Below are 22099 nucleotides of genomic sequence, written 5' to 3' on the forward strand. Positions count from 1 at the left end.
AAAAGTAATGGTGTTCAAAGTGCGGTCCACAGACCCTTTTGAGGCTTTAGGGGTCCCAGGGTTTAATTTCCTAATAATATAATTCACTAGAAATGGTCACAATGCAGAAAAAGCATAAAGCTTCATTTGTACATTTTCCTCTCTCTGGTTTAATCTCACCATGACTTCTCTGTGTTTACGTTCAACACTGAAACAGTCAAGTCAAGTTTTATTAGTATAGTCCAGTATTATAAGTTGTAAATTTGTCTCAAGGGGCTTTACAGCAACACAACATCCTGACCTCCGAGCCTCACATCAGATGAGGAACAACTCCTTTAAAAAATAATAATAATAATAATAAATAATAATAATAATAATGATAATATTTTGATTAAAAAATACAGAAAAGACAATAAGCAAATGAGAAAAACAAATTATCAGAATATTATCACAAAATTAGAGTAAGAATGGAAGAACATTACTGGAGAAGAAAAAAGAGAAAATTATCAAAAATATTTTTTAAAATGACAAAAAAATATGTTTGAAATTATGCAAATTATATATATGTTCAATATCAAGTCAGTGATGCTGACCGACAAAAAGAACAACAACAACAAAGAAAGCCTTCTGAAAAAATGAATAAATAAATAAAATCGGAAATAAAACCCCAAGCACAAAGATTTGCTCTCCTTGTGGAAGCTGCAGTTCCTGCTTCGCCTGCAGGTGGAGCTGTTGCAACACCGGAGAGAGAGAGAGAGAGAGATGTGAATGTGGGTTTAATCTCATAATTACATATCATTAATATTATTATCATATAGCCTACCATCTTTCAAAAATCTCATCAACATTCCTGCAAAGTAAATTCAATCGAGCAGAACTGAAGATGAGGAGGAGAAATAATAATAAAAAAACAACAACAACTAATTATTATTATGAGCTCCAGTGTCACATTAATTAGTCTCATTTTACAATATCACTCCTTCGTTCTTCCTTCCTTCCTTCCTTCCTTTATTTGTTTGTCTGCTGCTTTGGAAACGCATCAGACATTCACGCCAGACAAGAAAATGGAATTAAACGGAATTGAATTGGGAGACAAACAAACAAGAAAAAAAAAAAAAAAAAAAAAAAACGACAGAGAAGGAAAGAGAGAGAGAGAAAGAGAGAGGGGAGGGAGGGAGGGATGATAATCACGTACGAGGCGCGAGGAGGAGGAGGAGGAGGAGGGTGGGGTGCGGAGGGAGGGATGCTGCCGGTCTCCTCCTCCTCCTCCACACACACACACACACACACACACACACTCTCTCTCTCTCTCTCTCTCTCTCTCTCTCTCTCTCTCTCCCTCTCTCTCTCTGCCGCAGCGGCCATGCTGTCTGCCGCCTGTCTCGGTGCATCCCGGACGCCCGGTAGCCCGCATCCCTAGATCCCGGGTTAGCGGACCGGCTTGGACCGGCTCAGTGTAGCGGCTCCACCCGGCTGGCTGTGGGTCCGGACGCGGGACACGGACCGGGGAGCGGCCCGGAGCACGGACCGGGAGGAGGCGACGGGAGAGAAAGAAAACCTCCTTAGCAACAAACCGGTTTCACGGCATTATTGGTAGGTACCCTCCTCTCTCTCTGTGTGTGTGTGTGTGTGCGTGTGTGTGACTGGCGTTGTCAGCACGGCTTAGCAGTATTGGGGCGGATAGATGGATAATGTCAAACCGTTTATCAGATAAAGAAACAGACAGAAACACGAGGATGGGCTGCACAGTGATGGCTTTAATTTTACTAGGGGAAAAAAAAAATATTGATCATATTTTAGCCAGGTATTGATTAGATTGAAAATTTAAAAAGCTAATATTTTATTGAATCCCTGTGGGAATTCAATTTGGCTGAAACACACTGAGGGCTGATTTATGGAGGATTGATTTGACTGGAATATGAAAACATTACAGCACATAGGAATTTGACTGCAATAAATTGACAGTACTTTACAAAATGCAAGGAATAGGCAGAGGTACGGGGTGAAGCAGTTTAATCACTGGGAAAAGAAAACCCTTGTATGAGATTCATTGTGCTCAGAATTCAGCGTTAATTCAATGCAAGCCCATGTTCAGTGTAAGTGAATGATTGAATTAGTTAATCCAATATAAATCCACCCTGCACGCCGCACCAGGAGAGAAGTGAACGCTGGATGCAAGTTGTACCGTTCCTCTCTTTCTCTTTCAGGACAGCCGATCCCGTTCTGTCACCGGGCGGTGCGCCATGCGGTGGTCAACCTCTGCTTGTCGGTGACGGACAGATTTCGACGTCGCCGGACGCTGCGACCCACCGGATCGGAGACAGAAACTGAAATTGAAGTGGATTACCAAGACCACAGCCCGGTTACTGGGACAGAACAGCATCTTGAACCTCTTTGTGGATCTGCACGGCAGATTAAATGGCATCTTAGCGGGTCTACAGCAACATAACCAGGACTGCATAGGACTTTAAAGGATCTAGAGCCAGATTACCAGGGCCTCAATCCAGATTACCTGTCCTAAACAGCATTTCACCAGGGTTTCAAACAAATTGCAAGACTATAATCTGGCTACTGAGTCTACAATAAGGTTAATTGGACCATATGGCCAAGTTGCGGATTGCGCTGTCATTTCCGGGATTACTGTGATCCCTGGGTATCGGGGTGGCTGTATTTTCTGGGGACACCCATTATTATGCTATCCTATCTTCACTGTGTCCACAGTGGAACCTTTAACAAGTCATCAAACAGAAATTTTTGGGAGGAACTGCTGAAGAGGAATGGGGAGTCAGGGTGGTGCAGAGTTAGCGAGTCGTTCCCAGGAAGCCTCATGTTCAGTTCCTCCAATCGCCAGCGTTTGAGTGTCCATCTACAGCCATGTGCCCTGCTGAAGAGCTCTTGAGCAAGACTTCCAGACCCAGCCAGTAATCCCTCCAACCACTCTGGATCAGAGCTTCAAAGAAATGCCTGAATAATAATTTTCTGGCTGTGACAGTATCACTATAGTGTTGTTTATAGTATGAGATGAAGGTTGAGTAGTCGCCAGCCTTATTATTCACCATGTTTCCATAGTAACATTACTATAGACAGGTTACGAGTACTACAGCTAAATTACCAGGGTTAGAAACAGGTAATCAAGACTGATCGCTGGCCTACTGGGTCCACGTAGGAAGTTACCAGGCCAGAGGATGATGACGGTACTACAACCAGGTTACAAGGTCTAGAGCCAGATTACTGAGATTACACAACGAGACTACTGAGTCTACAGAACAGTCACTGGGTCCACGTTCTTTTTTTCTGGAATTATAGTTTGATTACCAAATTAATGCGACTAAGTTACTAGGATTGCAGGGCATCCTACCAGGACTACACAGCACGTAATCAAGACTGAGCCAGGTTACTCTGGTAACCAGGTTACCAGGGCTACAAACCAGGTTGCCGGGACTTCGAGTCATTGATTATCTCTGTTGTAAGATGAATTCTGGGTAGCGGGGACACTGTTGAACGTTAGCGGTCCGCCATTCACCATGTCTCTGAACAACAAGAGCATCGAGCTGGAGCATTTCGACGAACGGGACAAAGTCCGGCGAGGTCGCTCCACCCGCACCAAGAGGGATGACTCCACCAGCAGCACCGGCGGCGGGTCCGGTCCGGGCTCCCGGGGCAGCAGCCTGGTTCCCAGCCCCGCCCACAGCGCCAACTGCAGCTACTACCGGACCCGCACCCTGCAGGCGCTCACCTCAGAGAAGAGGGCCAAAAAGGTCCGGTTCTACCGCAACGGCGACCGGTACTTCAAAGGTTTGTTGTACGCCGTCTCCAGCGACCGGTTCCGCTCGTACGACGCGCTGCTGATGGAGCTGACGCGCTCGCTGGCGGACAATCTGCATCTTCCGCAAGGGGTGCGCACCATCTACACCATCGATGGGAGCAAGAAGATCACCAGTATGGACGAACTGGTGGAAGGTAAGACTCAACACTCTCTATCACTTTGGCCCCAGTCTCTGTCATATTTTTTAAAAGTCGTCTCCAACTCAGTATCGCCCCCGGCTGGTTGGAGGAATATGAGTTGCACATACAGTATGGGGTAAAGTTCAGTGGCTGTGTTGGCTTCATACGTTCTTGACTTCTCTCAGTGGGATGGGTGTTCATTTTGTTCAGACACACCCACATAACGTTATCAGACAGTCTTCAGACATGTTTTTAAGAATCTAAAATGGTTAAGCTTCAGTAGAATATTGTGTGTTGTAGTGTAATATACTACAGGAGAAAAACATCAAATATAACTCATGAAGTAAGTCAAGTAAGTAAGTCATGATCTAAAAGGAACACACAAAGTTTGGGCGAAAGTTTTGCTTTTTGTCTCCCTTACCCTGAGTCAGAAATGCTTGATGGTGCAGCAAAGAGCTGAACCCTAACAGAGTTAAAACACAGGGCCACAGCAGGCAACTCTCTCTGACATTATGTCACTTAACAGCTGTGATTTGCCAGACCTGGCACTGCTCTCTGTCCTGGAGGGCGTGACATTGACAGGGTTTAGGGGACAGGGATCTACACGACTCTACTCCCAACAGATTCCTCTCCTTCTTCTTATACTTAAAGACTCTACTCTGAGAACCTGCCCCCCTAAGACAAAATCAATATGTTTGATTTAGTCTTGGAAGTCCTAGTGAGTCCCAGGAGACCTAAAGCTGCGTTAAAACTGTGTAGGTGGAACGTCACACTGGAGAACGGTTTCTGCTGCGAATTTCTCAAGACGCTCAGGAAAATCTTAAGAACACAAACGCTGAAAAACCAATAGAAAGTTCTCCAGTGTGTCTTGAGGTGTAGCTCGTTGTATTGCTTTGTGGGGCAACTGCCTTTTTTCTCCCGGATTTCCTATTGGTTTACACTTTTTATTGATCTTCTCCTACATTAAGCTCCATCCCAACATCCTGTCACAACAGGAAATGCATCACATGAAGGAAGAGGCACACACATTTGAATGGGAATGCTTTCCAGGCACTTAAGACAGCAGCCGGTGGGTCATAGAGACTGTCCTGTAACTGAAATATCACACGTTCAATCCTAGTAAAAAAAACTTTAACCCTATAAAGCCATTCATATCATATATGATACACGTTATCAATTCCGTTTTTCATTTTCAGTTTAATCAATACTTGACCAAAATACTGTTGTATACCTTTGAACACTTCCCCTGTTCACCCTGGACCATACCATTGGCACTTCAAGTACATATCGTATATCATACAACAGAAAGATAAGGTAATAACATATTTTTTATTTTTACATTTTGTTATAGGACTAAATAAAGGGTTCAATTTAAAAAAATTAGAATATTCTGCCAATTCTTTCATAGTTCAAGGCTTTATAGGATTAAACAGTTTTTCTGCCTCCTGCAACTACTGACAAGTGCCCTTGAGCAAGGCACTGAGCCTTGAGCTGCTCAATGGCTTCTACAGCAGCTGGGAGTTGAGTCACTGTTGAGGGAGGTGAGACAGTTTGTTATTCATTTTCCCTGCACAGGTTTTCCCACTCAGTTTGGGGATTTGAACCATCAACCAACCACCTTCCAGTCACAAATTAATCCTTCTGAAATTCTCCCTCCTTCACAAAACACATCTCAGTCACCTCAAAGCTGAAAAATCCTCCTCTAACCGCGTCTGCTTCTCTCTATCTTTGTATATCTCAAGGTTAGTACAAATTTAATAAAGGAAATCAATACCAGATAATCGCTTTGCTCCAATATTTTGTACACTCGGCGTGTGTTTTTCCTCCATAATCCTACAGCAAAATACACTCTCGTCTGCTGGCCCTCCCATGTCTGAGCTCATTTATCCGGAGTCAGGCCAGCGGCTCGGTTACATCACTTAAATATTGATGCATGATTGGCCGTGATGCCCGCTAATGCATGTTAACAGCAGGAAGCCGCGCGGCCAGAGATGTGCCGAAAGACAGACAGACGCGTCACTCCTCAAGACTTCCTGTGAGCAGCAAATGACTGAGCAGAACATTAGGGGGGCAATTTACCGCCAGACAGGACGTGAAGTGCTTTTCAACTCTCGACTCGTTTTAAAACACAGTAACGAACGCGAGGGATTTACGCGCCAAATGAGAATAAATGAATGATGAATGCGAGATGCAAAATGAGCGTTCAGGTTTGACACGGGAAAAAGCGGCTGAAATGTAAATTTTCACGGTCGTGTTTGTGCGTGTCAGGCCAGGTCCTGGCAATGTTGTGACGGTTGCTTCTGCGCTGTTTATATCCCCATTAGTCTTTTCACTGATGCACCCATAAATTATTAAAGTGTGTCCGCCTGCCTGGAGGTTAAGTGAGACAGAGAGAGAGAGAGAGAGGAAGAGAAGGTGAGAGAGAAAGTGCATTTTTATGTGCATGAGTGCATACGGAGGAGCACTGTTAAACCTGAGGTCACCGCACTGATTTACTCAATAATGACTTTGACCCGTCTAAAACAGGGATATCCTCTTGAAAAGACTAATTTGGTAAATTACAATTCCAATCCAATCCAATCCACTTTATTAATATAGCACAATTTTAACAAACACAAGGTTTTCCAAAGTGCTGCACAACAAGAGAAAACACCACAAGATAACACAATAGTAGCAGAATAAAAAGGTAAAATACACAATAGGATAACACAATAAAATAAGATAAAATAAAATAATAATAGTAATAATAATAATAAAATAAAATAAAATATGATAAGATAATATAAAATAAAATAATAAAATAAAATAAAATAAGATAAAATAATAAAATAAAATAAAATAATAATACAATTATAATTTAAAAAGAATAAAATAATGTAAAATGCACTGCCCGCACAGCATGAAAGAAAAAACATGCACACATAAAATCATAAATCATAAAATCATAAATCCTACATGGTATCAAAAGCTAAAGAAAAGAAGTGGGTTTTAAGAAGGGTTTTAAAATCAGAAAGTGAGGAGGCCTGCCTAATGTGCAGGGGCAATCCATTCCAAAGTTTTGGAGCCACTACAATTGAACTGTGTGGCTATAAGTGACGATATTAGGCCGTGTTTTTGCTCCTCACGCCTCCCATGCAGCCGGTGATCCTCGGTGCCTCAGTGCCGCTCTAATCCAGTTTAAGTCCCTCTTCACTCGGCGCAGACAGTTCAGCCCACCGTGGTGTCACTTTGGCCGCTCGTTGCCCCCCTCGCTGTGAAGAGTCCGCCGTGCGTGAAGCGCAGCCGAGCCGCCGGAGCCGACTCCGGGGTGTGTTTGATGGTGTGGATGATTGTTGTGAGCGGCTGCAGGAACAGAGTGTTCACGCTGAGAGCAGCACGCTCCTCGCCCGGCTGCCTGGTGTTCGCGGGGTCGACGAGGTTCTCACTGCTGACAGCCAGGCCGCGGCCAATCGGATTTGTGTTGCTTCCTTGTCTCCTTAGTGATGTGATTCAGTTTTGTGAACCGCAGTTCTGAAAAGGAGAGGTTGAGTCTAGCCTGAACTTCACAGTTTTATCTGAAGGACAAGAGGATTAACATTTTTAGGCTGTGTTCACAAAAGGCATTTTTTTTAACCAATTGCTGCCATCCTGTTGTTTGCAGTGGCTGTAAAACTTGTAAAGACACTCAAAAAGCGACGCCCGGAAAACTAGGTGGTGGTGGTGATGTCAGCCATTTCTTTATCAACTGACCAATCATGATGGGCAACGTCAGCGGTTGTTTTATTTTTATATCGGCCCGAAAAGCTTCTTTGCAGTGTTTTTTTTTTAAATCTTTCACTCAAAAACATGGTGACAGATGAGAAATTTTTATTTTCTGTGCTTTTGCAGACACAGCCTCTGGCCCTGCCCACATTCTTTTAGTGTTTGTAGCCCCGCCCACAGTCTGTTAGAGCCTGTAGCCCCGCCCACAGCCTATCAGTCTGTAGCCCCGCCCACAGTCTGTCAGAGTCTCTGGCCCCGCCCACAGTCTCTTAGGCCCTGTTCGAACCACCAGTCCAGATCTGTAGTGCTGACAAATTGACAAAAAATTAAATTTAAAGATATTTTCTGGATGTTATTCTTTTATTTCAGTTAGTTTTGTACATCACAATAGTTCATAGTATTTTTTTTCTAAAGTCTATTTTTTTAATTTTTATTTCAGTTAACCAAAATGATTTTTTTACACTTAGTTTTGGTTTTTAGTTTAGTTTCAGTGAACTGTAATAACCCTGTTCTGAACAAGGCCTCCTGTCCCGAATGCAGCAGTTTGCTACTCCGGCATCTCCTTGCGTAAAAAAACGGGCAAACCAGACAGTGAATCGAGCGCAGCGAGACCGTGACCCTCTGATGACCCCGCCCACCACAGCCAGACTCTCTGACCCCGCCCACCACCGCCAGGCTCTCTGACCCCGCCCACAATCATGAGAACAAAGTGGAACCAGTCGGTGTGCTGGTTTGTGCCATACGGGTGCCGTTTCCGCTCCACTTCAGTCCGGTGCAATAAACCAGCACCAAACGCCGGTTTTGCTGGTCTGACGCGACGCCAGAGGAAGCAGACGTTACGTTACAAACACCGACAAACACCACACGCCAAGGACGGCCAACACGGGAGTCTGGACGGGTTTGTCCTGCGTGCACATTTGAGCTAAATCGAACTGAAACTGTCACCGGATCACCGTCACCCACCCATAGCTCCTTCCCTGCTGCACCACATGTTCATACAGACTCTACCAGGGAATCGAACCTGCGGCCGGGCCGTGCTGCTGCAGAGAGAGAGAGAGAGAGAGGGAGAGATAGAGTCTTTTTGTCGTCCCTGTTTAGGCAGGCAGGTAAATTTGAATGTGCTCAGACGAGGCCTGTCAGCTGGTTTGAATAGCAACGGCAAAGAGAGAGAGAGACAAGGTCAACTGATAATAAAACAGAGAGAGAGAGAGAGAGAGAGAGAGAGAGAGAGAGGGGTTGCATTTGGAGTATCATCCACATTTCATTATCTTCACCTATTTATTTTATTTTTTTTTTAACATTTGCTGTTGCCGTGAAACTGTTTCGGCCGTGTAAGCAAAATCCAACCGGGCCAACCAAGTCGCTCGAATCGAACAGAGAGACAGATGGAGGAGGGACGGGGCGAGAGACACCGACAGACAGAGGGAGAGAGAGTGCATGTGTGAAAGAAGAAGAGATTGCATGGTGTGTAAAGAGAGACTGTGTGTGTGTGTGTGAGAGAGAGAGGAGTTAGGTGTGCAGAGAGCGTGTGAACATGCAGCACAGATGAAAGGTGTGTGTGTGAGGAGATAGTGAGGTGTACACAGCGAGGCGTGCGTGTGTGTGTGTGAGTGTGTGTGTGTGTGTGAGCTCTGCAGAGAGGGAGGTGAGGCGTTTTTACCCATATAAGGAAATACAGGAAGGCTACTGTACGTGTGATAGGCTGCAATCTGCTAAAGAGACTCGCTTAAGGCTTTTTCATCCCTTTTTATTCCCTCATTTATTAACACTAATTGTTTTTTCATGCACGCTCTGAGATTAGAGAAATTTTTTAAAAAGGGTTTCTGCACCATCATTCACTCCCATTCATCTCCAAACTGCAGAAACAGCTGGAGACTCTGAGTAAAAGTGAAACGTCACCGTGCACGAGAGGCTAATAAGCTCATTTTGCAGAGACACATGAGTGAGCGCGTTTGCGGTTTGGAAATCTGCTCCAGTTTTCAGATAAAGTCGGACTTGGTGGGTTTCAGGCCAAGACTGGAGACCCGGCTGAAGGTGGTGGAGCTGCTGAGTCGAAGCTGTAATTGTGATGTGTGTGTGTGTGTGTGTGTGTGTGAGACAGAGACTCAAACCTCTCTCGGTCCCGTCCCAGTCAGCTCGGTCACGATTCGAACATATTTATCCCTCCTGTTACGTTCAAATTTACTAACATCTTTTCTGTTTGGGATCAATTTGACCCCAGCAATTTAAACCACCAAAAAATTATTATAATTAAAATTGTTACCAAAGTTTATGTGTCAGGTACTTTATGTTTCTTTGTTGACGACCTAAATAGCCCTTTAAATAAAACATAACTCCCCTCCACCCCCACTTACACATCCAGTATTCCTATTACACCACTATGGAAAAATATGCAAATCACCATAAAATCTCACTGATTGACCTAAAATTGGAAAGAAATATTAATTTTTGGTGTTTTAATGGCTTTGTTTTTGTTATTTATAACCGATGCGTTACAAAGTGTGTACAGGACATTGAAAACATATCATCATGTGAATTTCATGTTTACCCGGTAGTACCCATTACATTAGGAACACTCATTAAATATGAAGCAAAAAAAAAAAAAAAAAGATGTTAATCATTTATTTAGAGACATTAAACATTGAATGGGGTCAAATTGACCACAAATATAATAGGAGGGTTAAATTTATCAGGCCTAATCTGTCCAGAACTGTTTAGTGTGTGCACGTCAAACACTCAGATTTAGGGAGTCCTGAAAAGAAAATCTGTTAAACACTGAAATGTCCCGGTTTTCAACATTCACCACGAAATTCTCTTTTTTTTTTTTTTTTTTTTTTTTTTTTGCTATCCACGTCCGCAATTCAAACTGGACACACACACATTATACACAGAAATCAGTCGGCGGCATCGTGTTCAGCTCAGGTTTTGCTGAACAGAAACGTCTCACTCTGCCAGATTTAGCCGTTTGGCTGGCGACTGCACAGACAAATAAATCATGTTTTGTTTGAATCCTCCTGATGTGAGAGAGTCGCAGTTGAACTTCTGTTCAAGCAAGTCAAATTGCTGCCAAAACCTGCAGGACAGGTGGTCCTTGAGGACGGGGTTGGGGAACACTGGTTTAGCTCAGGGGTGTCAAACTGGTGCCATGGAGGCCGAAAGGCTGCAGGTTTTCATTCCAACCAAGACCTCCACCAGGTGACTTCACTGATCACCTCACCTTGCATCAGAAAGGAGGAACTAATCATTGACCAATCATATGATTGGAGACCCCTGGCTTAGAGGATTAAGAACTCCCCCCTTTGGAGCGAGAGTCGCAGATAAATCTTGATTTAGTGACTTTAGTTAGTGAGTCTATTCATAAAGCTCACTGAAACACAGCTCAGGCTGCACAGAGGACACTAAAAATACATAATTATCAATTAACAATAAATAAATAAATCAACAACAATGAACAACAAGCCAAATTTGATCCACAGAGCTTCCAATGATAACCCTCAACGTTTTGAGCCGTCACACCACAGATGTGAGGGTGAACTACAGCGGAGACAGCTGCTTGTGATGTGATGTGATGATGAAGCTGATGCTCAGGACATCATGAAGCCTTTTCTTTCTTTCTTTCTTTCTTTATTGTGGTTGTTTGTCTGTAACAACGGGGCCGAGCTGCCGCTGTGAATCAATAAATCATCAGCGGAAGTCTGGGTTTCTCTCTCAGCGGTGATGAAGTGTCCGCTGGCATGTTGCTATAAACATGGGATTTTATTTCCGTGGTTGAGCCGCCGCGCAGCAGAGAGGAGCGGGGCGTCGTTTTACATTTTATCGATCCGCCAAGAGGGAAGTTCAGAGAGTCCCGGCACCGGACAGCAGAGCCGACAACTGAAGCACGGCTCGAAAAACTCTTCTTACTGGCACATTAAGAAGGTGTCAAACTGAAAAAGCGGCAGATTGTGCAGGTTAGGAAAAAAAAGAAACCTAGAAAGTCTTAAAGCAAAATTTCACTTAAAAAAATTAAATAATTAAAAAAAAAAAAAAGGAACTAGAAACAGCAAGATAAAATACAAGAGATTTAGGTTTTAGTGATAAGAGCACATTTTGTACTTTAAAATGCAATGTAAAGTTCTTTAGATGGGAGAGAGAAAATGCATAAAAAGCAACAAAATTCTGAAATTTTTTTAAAAAAAATATTTAAATACAATGATGCAGACTCAAGTAAAGGAGCGATGAAAGAAATAGGAAAAAGAAATTCAACAAACAGAACGTAACAGAGCAAATGGACAAATTAAAAATAAAACAGAGTAAAACAAACAAGCAAACAAAAAAAATCACTGTCAGCAGCAACAACAAGAAACCCAGAAAGCCACTTAATATGAAACAAAAAAAACAATGAAATAAACAATAATGCATCTAGAAACAACGGGATAAAATATAAAAGCTGCAACAAGATAGAATCAGTGAGTCAGTTTTGTTTGTTTTATTGATAATAACATATTTTGTACCTAAAAAAGGAGCACAATGTGCTTTGCATGGGACAGGAAAAATACAAAGAAAAGCCACAAAAATCAGAAAAAAGTAGAAATAAAAAAATCACCTAAATGATGCTGACTCAAGTGAAGGAGCAAAGAAAGACAAAGAAAAAATAATTCACTAAACAGAACTTAAAATAGAGTAAAAATAAATACATAAAAAGCATAAAAAACAGCACCAACACCAAGCTGCTGTTGTTGTTGTTGTTTAAGGTTCAGTAGAGAAACAAACGGAGGCTGGTGTCAGTGAAGTGAGCGCGGTGCGTTTTGTGGCGTGCGGTGAAGTCGGCGCCGCTCGTCAGGCGGACGCTGGCGGAGTGACGGCTGACATTTTTAGGCCAGGCTTGAACTGACAGTGGGGCGCTCCTGAACGCAGCACGCCGTCGCCGTGGAGATCACAGCGAAATGTCAAGCGGAAGCCAAACTGCAGCAGACACAGTTTGACCGGGCAACTTTTTATTTTGTTTTATTTTATTTTATTTTGACGTTAAAGCACCAAGAAATAAACAGAATCTATTCCCCATGGTCAGGCTGTGTGTTCAGTCCTGTGTGTGTGTGTGTGTGTGTGTGTGTGTGTGTGTGTGTGTTCACATTTTCACATGTGAAAAGGCATATTTCACATGTGACATTTCTTGTTCATAATTTGGGTAATCGATGAACAATTTTTGATTATTTATCAAGTAAAAGTTGAAAACATTGTCTGGATTCCAGCTTCACTAAGATGCTAAGATCATCGTCCTTTTCATATCTTAATAAAATTAATACTTAATTTAATACTTATTACTGTTTTTGGATTGAGGTCAGACGGAGGAAATCATTTCAAGATGCCACCGATCATTTCCCATCAGACTTTTGGTTTATTTTTCACACTTTATTCACTTAATTATTCATCAATTATTGCTTATTGCTTAATCTATCAAACAAATGATACGTTAATTCATAATAAAAATAATCAATAGTTGCAGCCCTTGTTGTTTATCAGATATTAGAAATCATTTTTACACCATTGAAATAAATCCCTGAAGCACGCACACATACACGTGTACTATAATCACTTAAAGGGGTAGTGCACCTATTTTGAAACGTTTTATATTATTTTATTCACCCCCTAGGTGATATGTAGGTCAGTAGTGATGCTCTCTCCTCCTCTTCTTGTTCTTTGTTGCTGTGCTGGATTCTGTGTGCATGGCCCCAGTGCTAACTGCCATTGTGTAGATATCCCCCCGGCTAGCTGTCTTTAAAAGAAACCACTTTAATCCACTCAAACGAGGTTTAAAAGCAGTTTCACAAATGTTGTCGTCCAAAAGAAAATGTGCATATGATGCGTGGTGGATACTACAAAACATTTCAAAATCAGTGCATTGTCCCTTTAAAAATGCGGTAAAGGTACAGTAAGTGGTGTTTGTGTGTGTGTGTGACACTCAGTACAGTGTCACCAGCAGCACCAGACAGTCTGAGGGGTCGACTGTACGGCTCGGAGGGAGAAGATGATGGGAGTTAAACTGACATCTACTGTCACCTTCACTCTATTTACACACACACACACACACACACACACACACACACACAGCTTGTATTTCGTGACTTTTGAGGACCCTCCTGTGCCTACATTCATTCCCTACTGATGACTGTTTAGACTCGACTGACAAAAAATATGGACTAATATATTGGGCTGTTGATGAAAACTCTAATCAGATTAAAGGCTTATTCCACAATTTTTGCCAGCTGAGTCTAAACCACGGCGCACCTTTAAAGAAACGAATGGTGACGAATCATCCCAGCTTTGGTGGATTTTCCTCATTTTTCTACCTCGAATCCAAGTTCATATTTTCATTGTCGCATGAGGGGAAATTTGGTTTGCAGCCAGAGTCGAAAGTAAATACACAAATACCTGGGGTCTAACAGTAGAGACAACAATAAAACAATAAAACAGAAACAAGACGGTCCCGACTTAAAGATATAAATGCTGTAGTGAAGACTTGAGGTTGGGGACTTTTGCAAGTTTTTATAATAAACCATGTATTTTCCCAGTGACAGAACTTGTGCCTTATTTTATTAATTAGGTACTGCCAGGTATAGATAGTGCTGAGGTTAGGAAAATGGTGATGTTAAGGAGTGAAGTGAGGATGAAAGCAGGGATGTTCGGAAGACCGGGACAGATCCTGGTGATTTTTTTTAGGTTTTGTGCTTTTTTTTTGTGTCACTTTTGAGTGAATCAGCATCGGTAGTTTTTGCACCTCTTGGCCTCCTGTAGAGTTCTTTGTGTTTCTGAGAACGTAAAGCAGTTGTGTTGGGTTGTACTTGGATTTGCAGCTTAACATTTCCCTCTCCTCTGGTTCCTCCCTAACCTCAGGTGAGAGCTACGTCTGCGCCTCCAACGAGCCGTACCGCAAGGTCGACTATACCAAGATCTCCAACCCGAGCTGGAAGCCTGGAGCGAGTGCCGGCACCGCCGTGGTGGGGTCGGCTGCGGCCCGCTCCTCCGCGGCGCCCGCCGGGTCCTCAGCTGCCACGGGGAACGCCACCGCGTCCAGGGAGCGTCCCGAAGGCCGGGAGGGCAGGGAGAGCAAAGACTTCATCAAGCCCAAGCTGGTGACGGTGATCCGGAGCGGCGTGAAGCCCCGCAAGGCGGTGAGGATCCTGCTTAACAAGAAGACCGCTCACTCCTTCGAGCAAGTGCTGGCCGACATCACCGAGGCGATCAAGCTGGACTCCGGGGCGGTGAAGAGGCTGTACACGCTGGACGGAAAGCAGGTAAGACGCTCTCTGACAAACCCCCGCAACTCAAAAGCAAAATTTAACACAAAGACTTGGCCTGCTTGTGTTTGCAGTCCTGCCATGAAGGGGAACTGCAGTCCAACTCAGGATCAGCTGTGCAAACATGAAGGATCCTAATCCGCCTTTGCACTTTGGTTCTTGATCCTAAACCTGACTACAACGAGGTAGTGGAGAGTTTCTAAAAAGTACTTTTAAGTGGAAATCAGACAAATGCGGACATGCTTCCAATCAGTGTGGCCTAGAATAGTGATTGTAAACTGTAAAGCCAGCGATTAACTCTTTAAACTCTGCACTTAAGTAGCTTCAAAGTTAGAAACAATATCTTTTTCCATATTGTAGGACAAACACATCCATATTGTGTTCACAAGATGGATGACAAAGCTATGAACACTGTTGCAGAGTTTCCCATTAAATGTCTGTTGATGTAATTAATGTCATCATGTGCTTCCAAGTATACGACCCCTAAAGCTAGCTAACATGTAATAGTTTTAGTAAAATGTCTGTGGAGCTTCAGGTCATGGTGGTTCTCCATACAGAGTTGAATCGAGGTCAAACAGACTTGTTTGTAGATTCTCAAAGACGTTTCTCTTCTCGTTCAAGAAGCTTCTTCAGTTCTGACGGACTGGTGGGATGATACTGAAGATGGTCGTCCCAACAGGGAGGAGCACGACCTGGACAATGTCCCGACACAGGTCAAACACCTGGGACTCCCCACCGGTCTGTCTGAGCTGAAGAAGCTTCGAGATTAGAAGAAAAACGTCTTCAAGAATCTGCAAACAAGTCCTCTTGATTCAGCTCTATGTGGACAGGTTTTAGCGAACAAATACGACTTATCTACTGCCACCCTTGGCCAAGCTGTAGTAGGAAACTGAATCAGGAAACGGGAAACTAGTTGACATCAAGAATGAGGTTTTCCTCCATTTTCAGCATTAGGTATTACAATTTTAGAGAAGAAAAATAGCTGATTGGCTTATTCTTGTCCGTACTGCTCATGTGAGCTCAACTTTTCTTTTTTTGTAGCTCCTTACGCAGCGACAAATGTCAGACGTGTGTTTGTAGCTTCATGTCTCCGGCTTCCATTGAAAATAACTTGTCGCCTGTTGCTTTGTTGCCCGCCCAAAGCCCAGATGCATTTCCCTGGAACTCAGTAGGACATGTTTGGGGTCTTTGGAAACCTCGGGATCTCCACTAGAGTTAAAAAATAAAAGCTCTGTGGGCTTGAATAAAGCTTGTGATGAATCCATCGGCAGGGTTGAAAGTCATATCGTTGAATGTCGCTGTAGAGTTGCAGGGAACTTTTCCATGTGGAAACACACAACCCTGAAAACTTTTCACTATCTCTTTTGCTGTTTGGCTGTTTGACACTGAGCTTAAGATGGTCCGCTTTAAGCCGCCGTGCTGGAACCGTGAGCAGAGTCAGTGTTTTCGGCGCTTTAACGTTCGGTTCTTTCACGAAGCCTCGGGAGCGAGACAGTCGGCTTAAGTTGAGTTTTTCGCTCGCCGCCTGCCTTTCCCTCGTCGTGCTGAACAGACTCTGAAGACGCCGTGATCCTGCCTGACGTCTTCCTCGAGCGGGCCTATTCAGTTTAGGATGTGGATTTAAACTTATCACACATTTTACCGCCTGGGCTATTTTTACTGAATCACTTTGAAGTCGGAGTTACAGATAAGAGCGGCGGCTGGGACACAATGACGAGGGAGATCTGAGGAAAAGCACAGAGACAGAATGAGAGAGGGAGAGAGAGGGGGCTTGTAAGGGTGTGTCGATGTGTGTGTGGAAGCTTTCAATACATCCAGAGCACACACACACACACACACACACACATACACAGAGAGCCAACCCACAAACATTCAGTACAATATATGTATACACCTGCAGTATGCTATTATTTGACGAACACAAGCTTTTCACGGCTGATACTGACAGCAGCACTTTCAGATTAAAGCCGCTGAAGCTCTGGCTCAGGTTTTGTGCCAGAACTCTCTGTCTGTGACGTCGGTGGCTTTCATCCCATAAAATTACAAATATTTAATGTTTCCTCTTGGTTTTCACTCTGGTCTGAGTAGAAAAAGAGCCCGAAGCAGCTGGAAACACAAACCTCCGTTACATCAGAAGTGGACGACACCGACCGCCTGAGATCGATCTTTAACAACAATAAAACTGAATGTAGCCAGTGTCTAACAGAACTGTAACCATGGAAACGGCTGGAGCTAGCATCCATGCTGTACTGCAAACAAACTGTAACCATAGAAACAGCTGGAGCTAACGTCAATGGCTACGCTTTGAAAGAACTGTAACCATAGAAATGGCTGGCACTAGCATCCATGCTTTACTGCCACAGAACAGTAACCATAGCAACGGCTGAAGCTAGCATCCATGCCTACGCTGTAAAAGGAACTGTAACTATGGAAATGGCTAGAGCTAGCGTCCATGGCTACACCGCAACAGAGCCATAACCACAGAAACAGCTGGGGCTAACATCAGTTGCTACGCTGTAAAAAGTACTGTAACCATAGAGACGGCTGGCACTAGCATCCCTGCTCTATTGCAGCCTAACAGTGACCATAGAAACGGCTGACGCAAGCATCCATGGCTACACTGTAACAGAAGTGTAACCATAGAAGCGGCTGGCGCTAGTATCCATGGTTACACTGTAACGGAAGTGTAACCACATAAATGGCCGGCGCTAGTATCAATGGCTACACTGTAACGGAACTGTAACCATAGAAACAGCCTGCGCTAGTATCCATGGCTACACTGTAAAAGAACTGTAACCATAGAAACGGCTGGCACTAGAATCCATGGCTACACTGTAACGGAACTGTAACCATAGAAACGGCTGGCACTAGAATCCATGGCTACACTGTAATGGAACTGTAACCATAGAAACGGCTGGCGCTCGTATCCATGGCTACACTGTTACGGAAGTGTAACCATAGAAACGGCCGACGCTAGTATCCATGGCTACACTGTAACAGAACTGTAACCATAGAAACAGCTGGCACTAGAATCCATGGCTACACTGTAACAGAACTGTAACCATAGAAACGGCTGGCGCTAGTATCCATGGCAGAGAAAAATGTAACTGGGGAAACAAATGCGGCCACACTGATGTTCAGCTTCTAACCTCAACTCAAATCAAATTTTTTCCCTGAAAAACTGTAAAGTGACATCATATAGAAAAGTTAGCTGAGCGTTTGTCTGCAGTAATGATTTTTTTACCACAAGGTGGAGACACTTAATCTGCTCAGAGAAAAGCGACTGTGTATGAGTGACATGTAGAAGAAATACAGGACAGTTTGTCATCGTGGCCGTTTGAGCTGCACGGAGACTCAGGACAAACCCCACATCACATGACGCAGGCCGCCGTTCTCGTTAGTCGTCATGGTTACCGCTCTCACAGCATCACGAGTTGGTCCAGCAACCACGCGAGCAAACGAAACAATGTATCTCTTTACATGTGAGCTAACAATGTAACAAATTGCCCATAATCACCCAGTAATGATAATGATTAGCAACACGTGGCAGAGACACACAGACACACACACACACACACACACACACACACACACACACACACACACACACTGCTCAGTGACATCATCAACCGCTCCTTCAGTGCAGCGATCTGATTGGATGTGAAGCAGCAGGTTGTTTGTTTTTCAGGAACAAATGACCTCGCCGTGCCCTCATTGGCCGGCAATGAGAGATGATCGTTCCACAAAACAACGTGCCCACACACACACACACACACACACACACTCATACACACAGTGAGCGCTGGCACAGCTCGGCTTGTTTTGCTGAATGTGAAGAATGTGGAAACACCAGGTCGACTGACAAAAACAACACTGCAGTGTGTGTGTGTGTGTGTGTGTGTGTTGGGTCACAGACAATGAATGCTGACAGTCTAGAATGGTACAGTGGATTAGATACACACAAACCAAACACCTGTCTGTCTGTCTGTCTGTCCTCCACTGTCATTACTGTCTGTTAAAGCGTCTTTCTAGTTAATAACCCCTTAAAGTTTCCCTTAAATCTCCCCTGAAGCAGCCTCAAAGTTTAAAAAAAAAACAAAAAAAAAACATCTTTTCCACATAGCAGCGGAGTGTCAGTGTCATAACGTTTTATGGGTTTGAACGAAGCAGCAGTGATGAAGATGAAGATGAGGAGGGCAGAGTTATAGAGGCCCCTATGGCTTGGGTGCAAAACTCACTTTATTTCTTTCTTTTTTTTTTTTTAATAGCCTCTTTTATTCTTGTAATTTTTTTTCAAAGTGGATTTGGGATAATTTTATGGTAATTTCATTTTAAGTAGCCCATATCATTTTACTATTATTTATTATTTATTTTTGCTATTCTTCTGATATTTTTTATCGCTAATTTTATGGTAATTTCCTTTCTGTTTTTGCCACTATTCTGATTATTTTCTTCATTTTTTTCTATTATTTTTCTTGGTATTTTTTGTATGTATATTTTATTTCTGTGGCAATTTTATCTTCTTGTTTTTCTTGTAAATTTCTTTTTCTATTTTTGAAAGTGGGGTAGTAATTTTATGGTCATTTTCTTGGAGTTTCATTTTAAATATACATGTGAAATTATGTGAAACCTCACGGGAATCAAATGAAATAATATGTAATATGACGCACAGGACTCATTTCTTTTACTATGTGATCAAAATATATTTAATTTCATCAGGAAAAATATAGAAATAATATTTAAAGCTTTTATTCTCATCTCAGGTTTTTTATATTGTGGCTGGCTCTTTTTTTTTTTTTAACTGTTTTAATTATAATTATTAGAGAAGAAAAAAGTGTACAACTGCTGCTGCTGCTGCTTTAATAACAGTTATCCTTTTAATGTCTGTTTTTAGACTCTCTCTCTCTCTCTCTCTGTCTCTCTCTCTCTCTCTCGGCCGCTGCACCCTCCACTCAGACTCGCTCACTCTTTTCAAACTCAGTTATTTTGAATGAAACAAGGCAGACTGTGTGTGTGTGTGTGTGTGTGTGTGTGTGCCCTCTCCCTCTGTCCTTTCAGTTTGTGCAGCCACTTCAAGCAGCAGGCTAGAAAACCCCGTCTCGCACACACACACACGCACAGTCTGCAGTGTGGTTACCATGGCAACCACTCGTCCAGTTACAACCCAATCCTCCCCTCCATACTCACACACACACACACACACACACACACACACACACACACACACACACACACACACACACACACACACACACACACATTCACACACATGCTGTGCAGATCCGGAGGCGTTGAGAGGCAACACACACACACACACACACACACACACACACACACACACACACAAACATACACACACACAAAGATAAAGAGAGAGATGGAAAAGCAAAGGAGAGAGAGAGAGAGAGGAGGGCGCAGGAGGAGTGAGAGGTAAAATAGAGGGCAAACTGAGAGGAAACGATGAAGGGAGGAGGAGGAGGAAGGTCTCGACTGACTGTTCAAATACAGCAGGAAGGAGAGGAGGAGGAAATGAGTTGTGGAAGAAAAGAGGAGAGAGGTAGAGGATGTAAGAGAAGAAAGGAGGAGGAGGAGGAGAGGTCGAGGGAATTGAAGGGAGGGAGGAGGAGGAGAGGAAAGAGGAGGAAGAGGAGGAGGAGGAGGGTGATTTGTATGCTGTGCAGCTCCTGCAGCTGAAAAAAAGGGGAGGAGAGGGGGAGGAAGAGGAGGAGGAGGAGGAGAGGAGAGGAGAGGGGGATCAGAAGTCCTTAAAAGTTTTATTCAGGACAGACGGCACTGATCCGGACCTGTCAATCAAACCTCTGCTGCAATCTGATTGGACAGACAGAGAGAGGCAGAGAAAGGGAGAAATGGAGGGAGAGAGAGAGAGAGAGAGAGAGAGAGAGAGAGAGAGAGAGAGAGAGAGAGAGTTTGGCTTAATATGGAAAAAAGAGAGAGAGAGAGGAGTGTATGAGGTGTATAAAGAACAGTGTGTGTGTGTGTGTGTGTGTGTGTGTGTGTGTTCTATAAACCACCAGTTTCTCCCTAGCAACTGTACATCATTAGCATTCCATGTTAGCTTTCTCTTTTCTCTCTCCTTCTCTCTCTCTCTCTCTCCCGCTCCCTCTCTCTCTCTCTCTCTCTCCCTCTCTCTCTCTCTGTCCATCAGGGTTACAGCAGCAGTTTCGCTCTCAGTAAACACAGGAAGCATCACAGTGCAGTTACCACTGTCACCTTCCAGACACACACACACACACACATCCACACACACACACACACACACACACACACACACACACACACACACACACACACACACACACCCTGAAACTATTTACTGCATGCTGCCTTCAGTCTCAAGCAGCATCGTTTACACATAGAGGAAGGAGCAAATGAATGTTTACAATTCTTAAGTTCATTAATAAACAACATTTTCACTTTTAAATCTTTTAAATTCAGGAGCACATGTTGTCCTCGGGAGGAAAAAATAAAGTTAGAGAGCCGTAAAGCTGTGAAGTCTTTAGTCCTGAGATGTAAAATGTGGCCAAACACTAAAAAAAAAAAAAAAAAAAAAAAAAAAAAAAAAAATCAGCGGAATGTCCCTTTAAGCTGTTTATACATGTTTGGTCAGTTCTGCTGAATATCGCCGTGTATCCTGATACGTGTTGTGTTGTAAAAGGCCTCGCCAACACCCAGCCCTCACACACACACACACACACACACACACACACACACACACACACACACAGTCTCTCCAGTCGTGTGACAAACAAGCCCAGCTGTCAGTTTAATCCCTCCTCCTCCTCCTCTTCCTCTTCCTCCTCCTGCACCTCCGCTGATCCACCTGTCCTCACCTGTCCACTCCCTCCATTAATCTGCTCTCTCTCTCTCTCTCTCTCTCTCTCGTCTTTCCCCCGTTTGTCTCCGTTTCACATTTCCTGTCTCTCTCTCTCTTTTTGGCTTCTCTCTCTCTCTCTCTCTCTCTCTCTCTCTCTCCCTCTCTCTCTCTCTCTCCGTTATTTGCTGCCTCTCTCAGTGAATCTGGGACATTTTGATGTACAATTTGTATTTAATCCTCAAGACAGTTCTTAGACAGCTCAGCGTGTGTGTGTGTGTGTGTGTGTGTGTGTGTGTGTGTGTGTGTGTGTCTGTCGGATCCC

At 43.6% G+C, this 22099-nt stretch overlaps 1 protein-coding gene across 1 annotated transcript in view; it reads left to right on the forward strand.

Moving 5' to 3' along the window:
* The first annotated feature begins 1413 nt into the window (after positions 1-1413).
* The window catches only part of LOC115376396 (serine/threonine-protein kinase DCLK2-like), a 31763-nt gene continuing 11077 nt past the window's right edge, over positions 1414-22099 (forward strand). The window contains exons 1-3 of the mRNA XM_030075951.1: positions 1414-1572; positions 2187-3939; positions 14539-14939. Coding sequence (XP_029931811.1) covers positions 3504-3939; positions 14539-14939 — 837 coding nt within the window. The 5' untranslated portion in view covers positions 1414-1572; positions 2187-3503. The remainder of the gene's footprint in view (positions 1573-2186; positions 3940-14538; positions 14940-22099) is intronic.

The sequence above is a fragment of the Myripristis murdjan genome, chromosome 18, assembly GCF_902150065.1.
Source record: "Myripristis murdjan chromosome 18, fMyrMur1.1, whole genome shotgun sequence".
Taxonomy (NCBI): domain Eukaryota; kingdom Metazoa; phylum Chordata; class Actinopteri; order Holocentriformes; family Holocentridae; genus Myripristis; species Myripristis murdjan.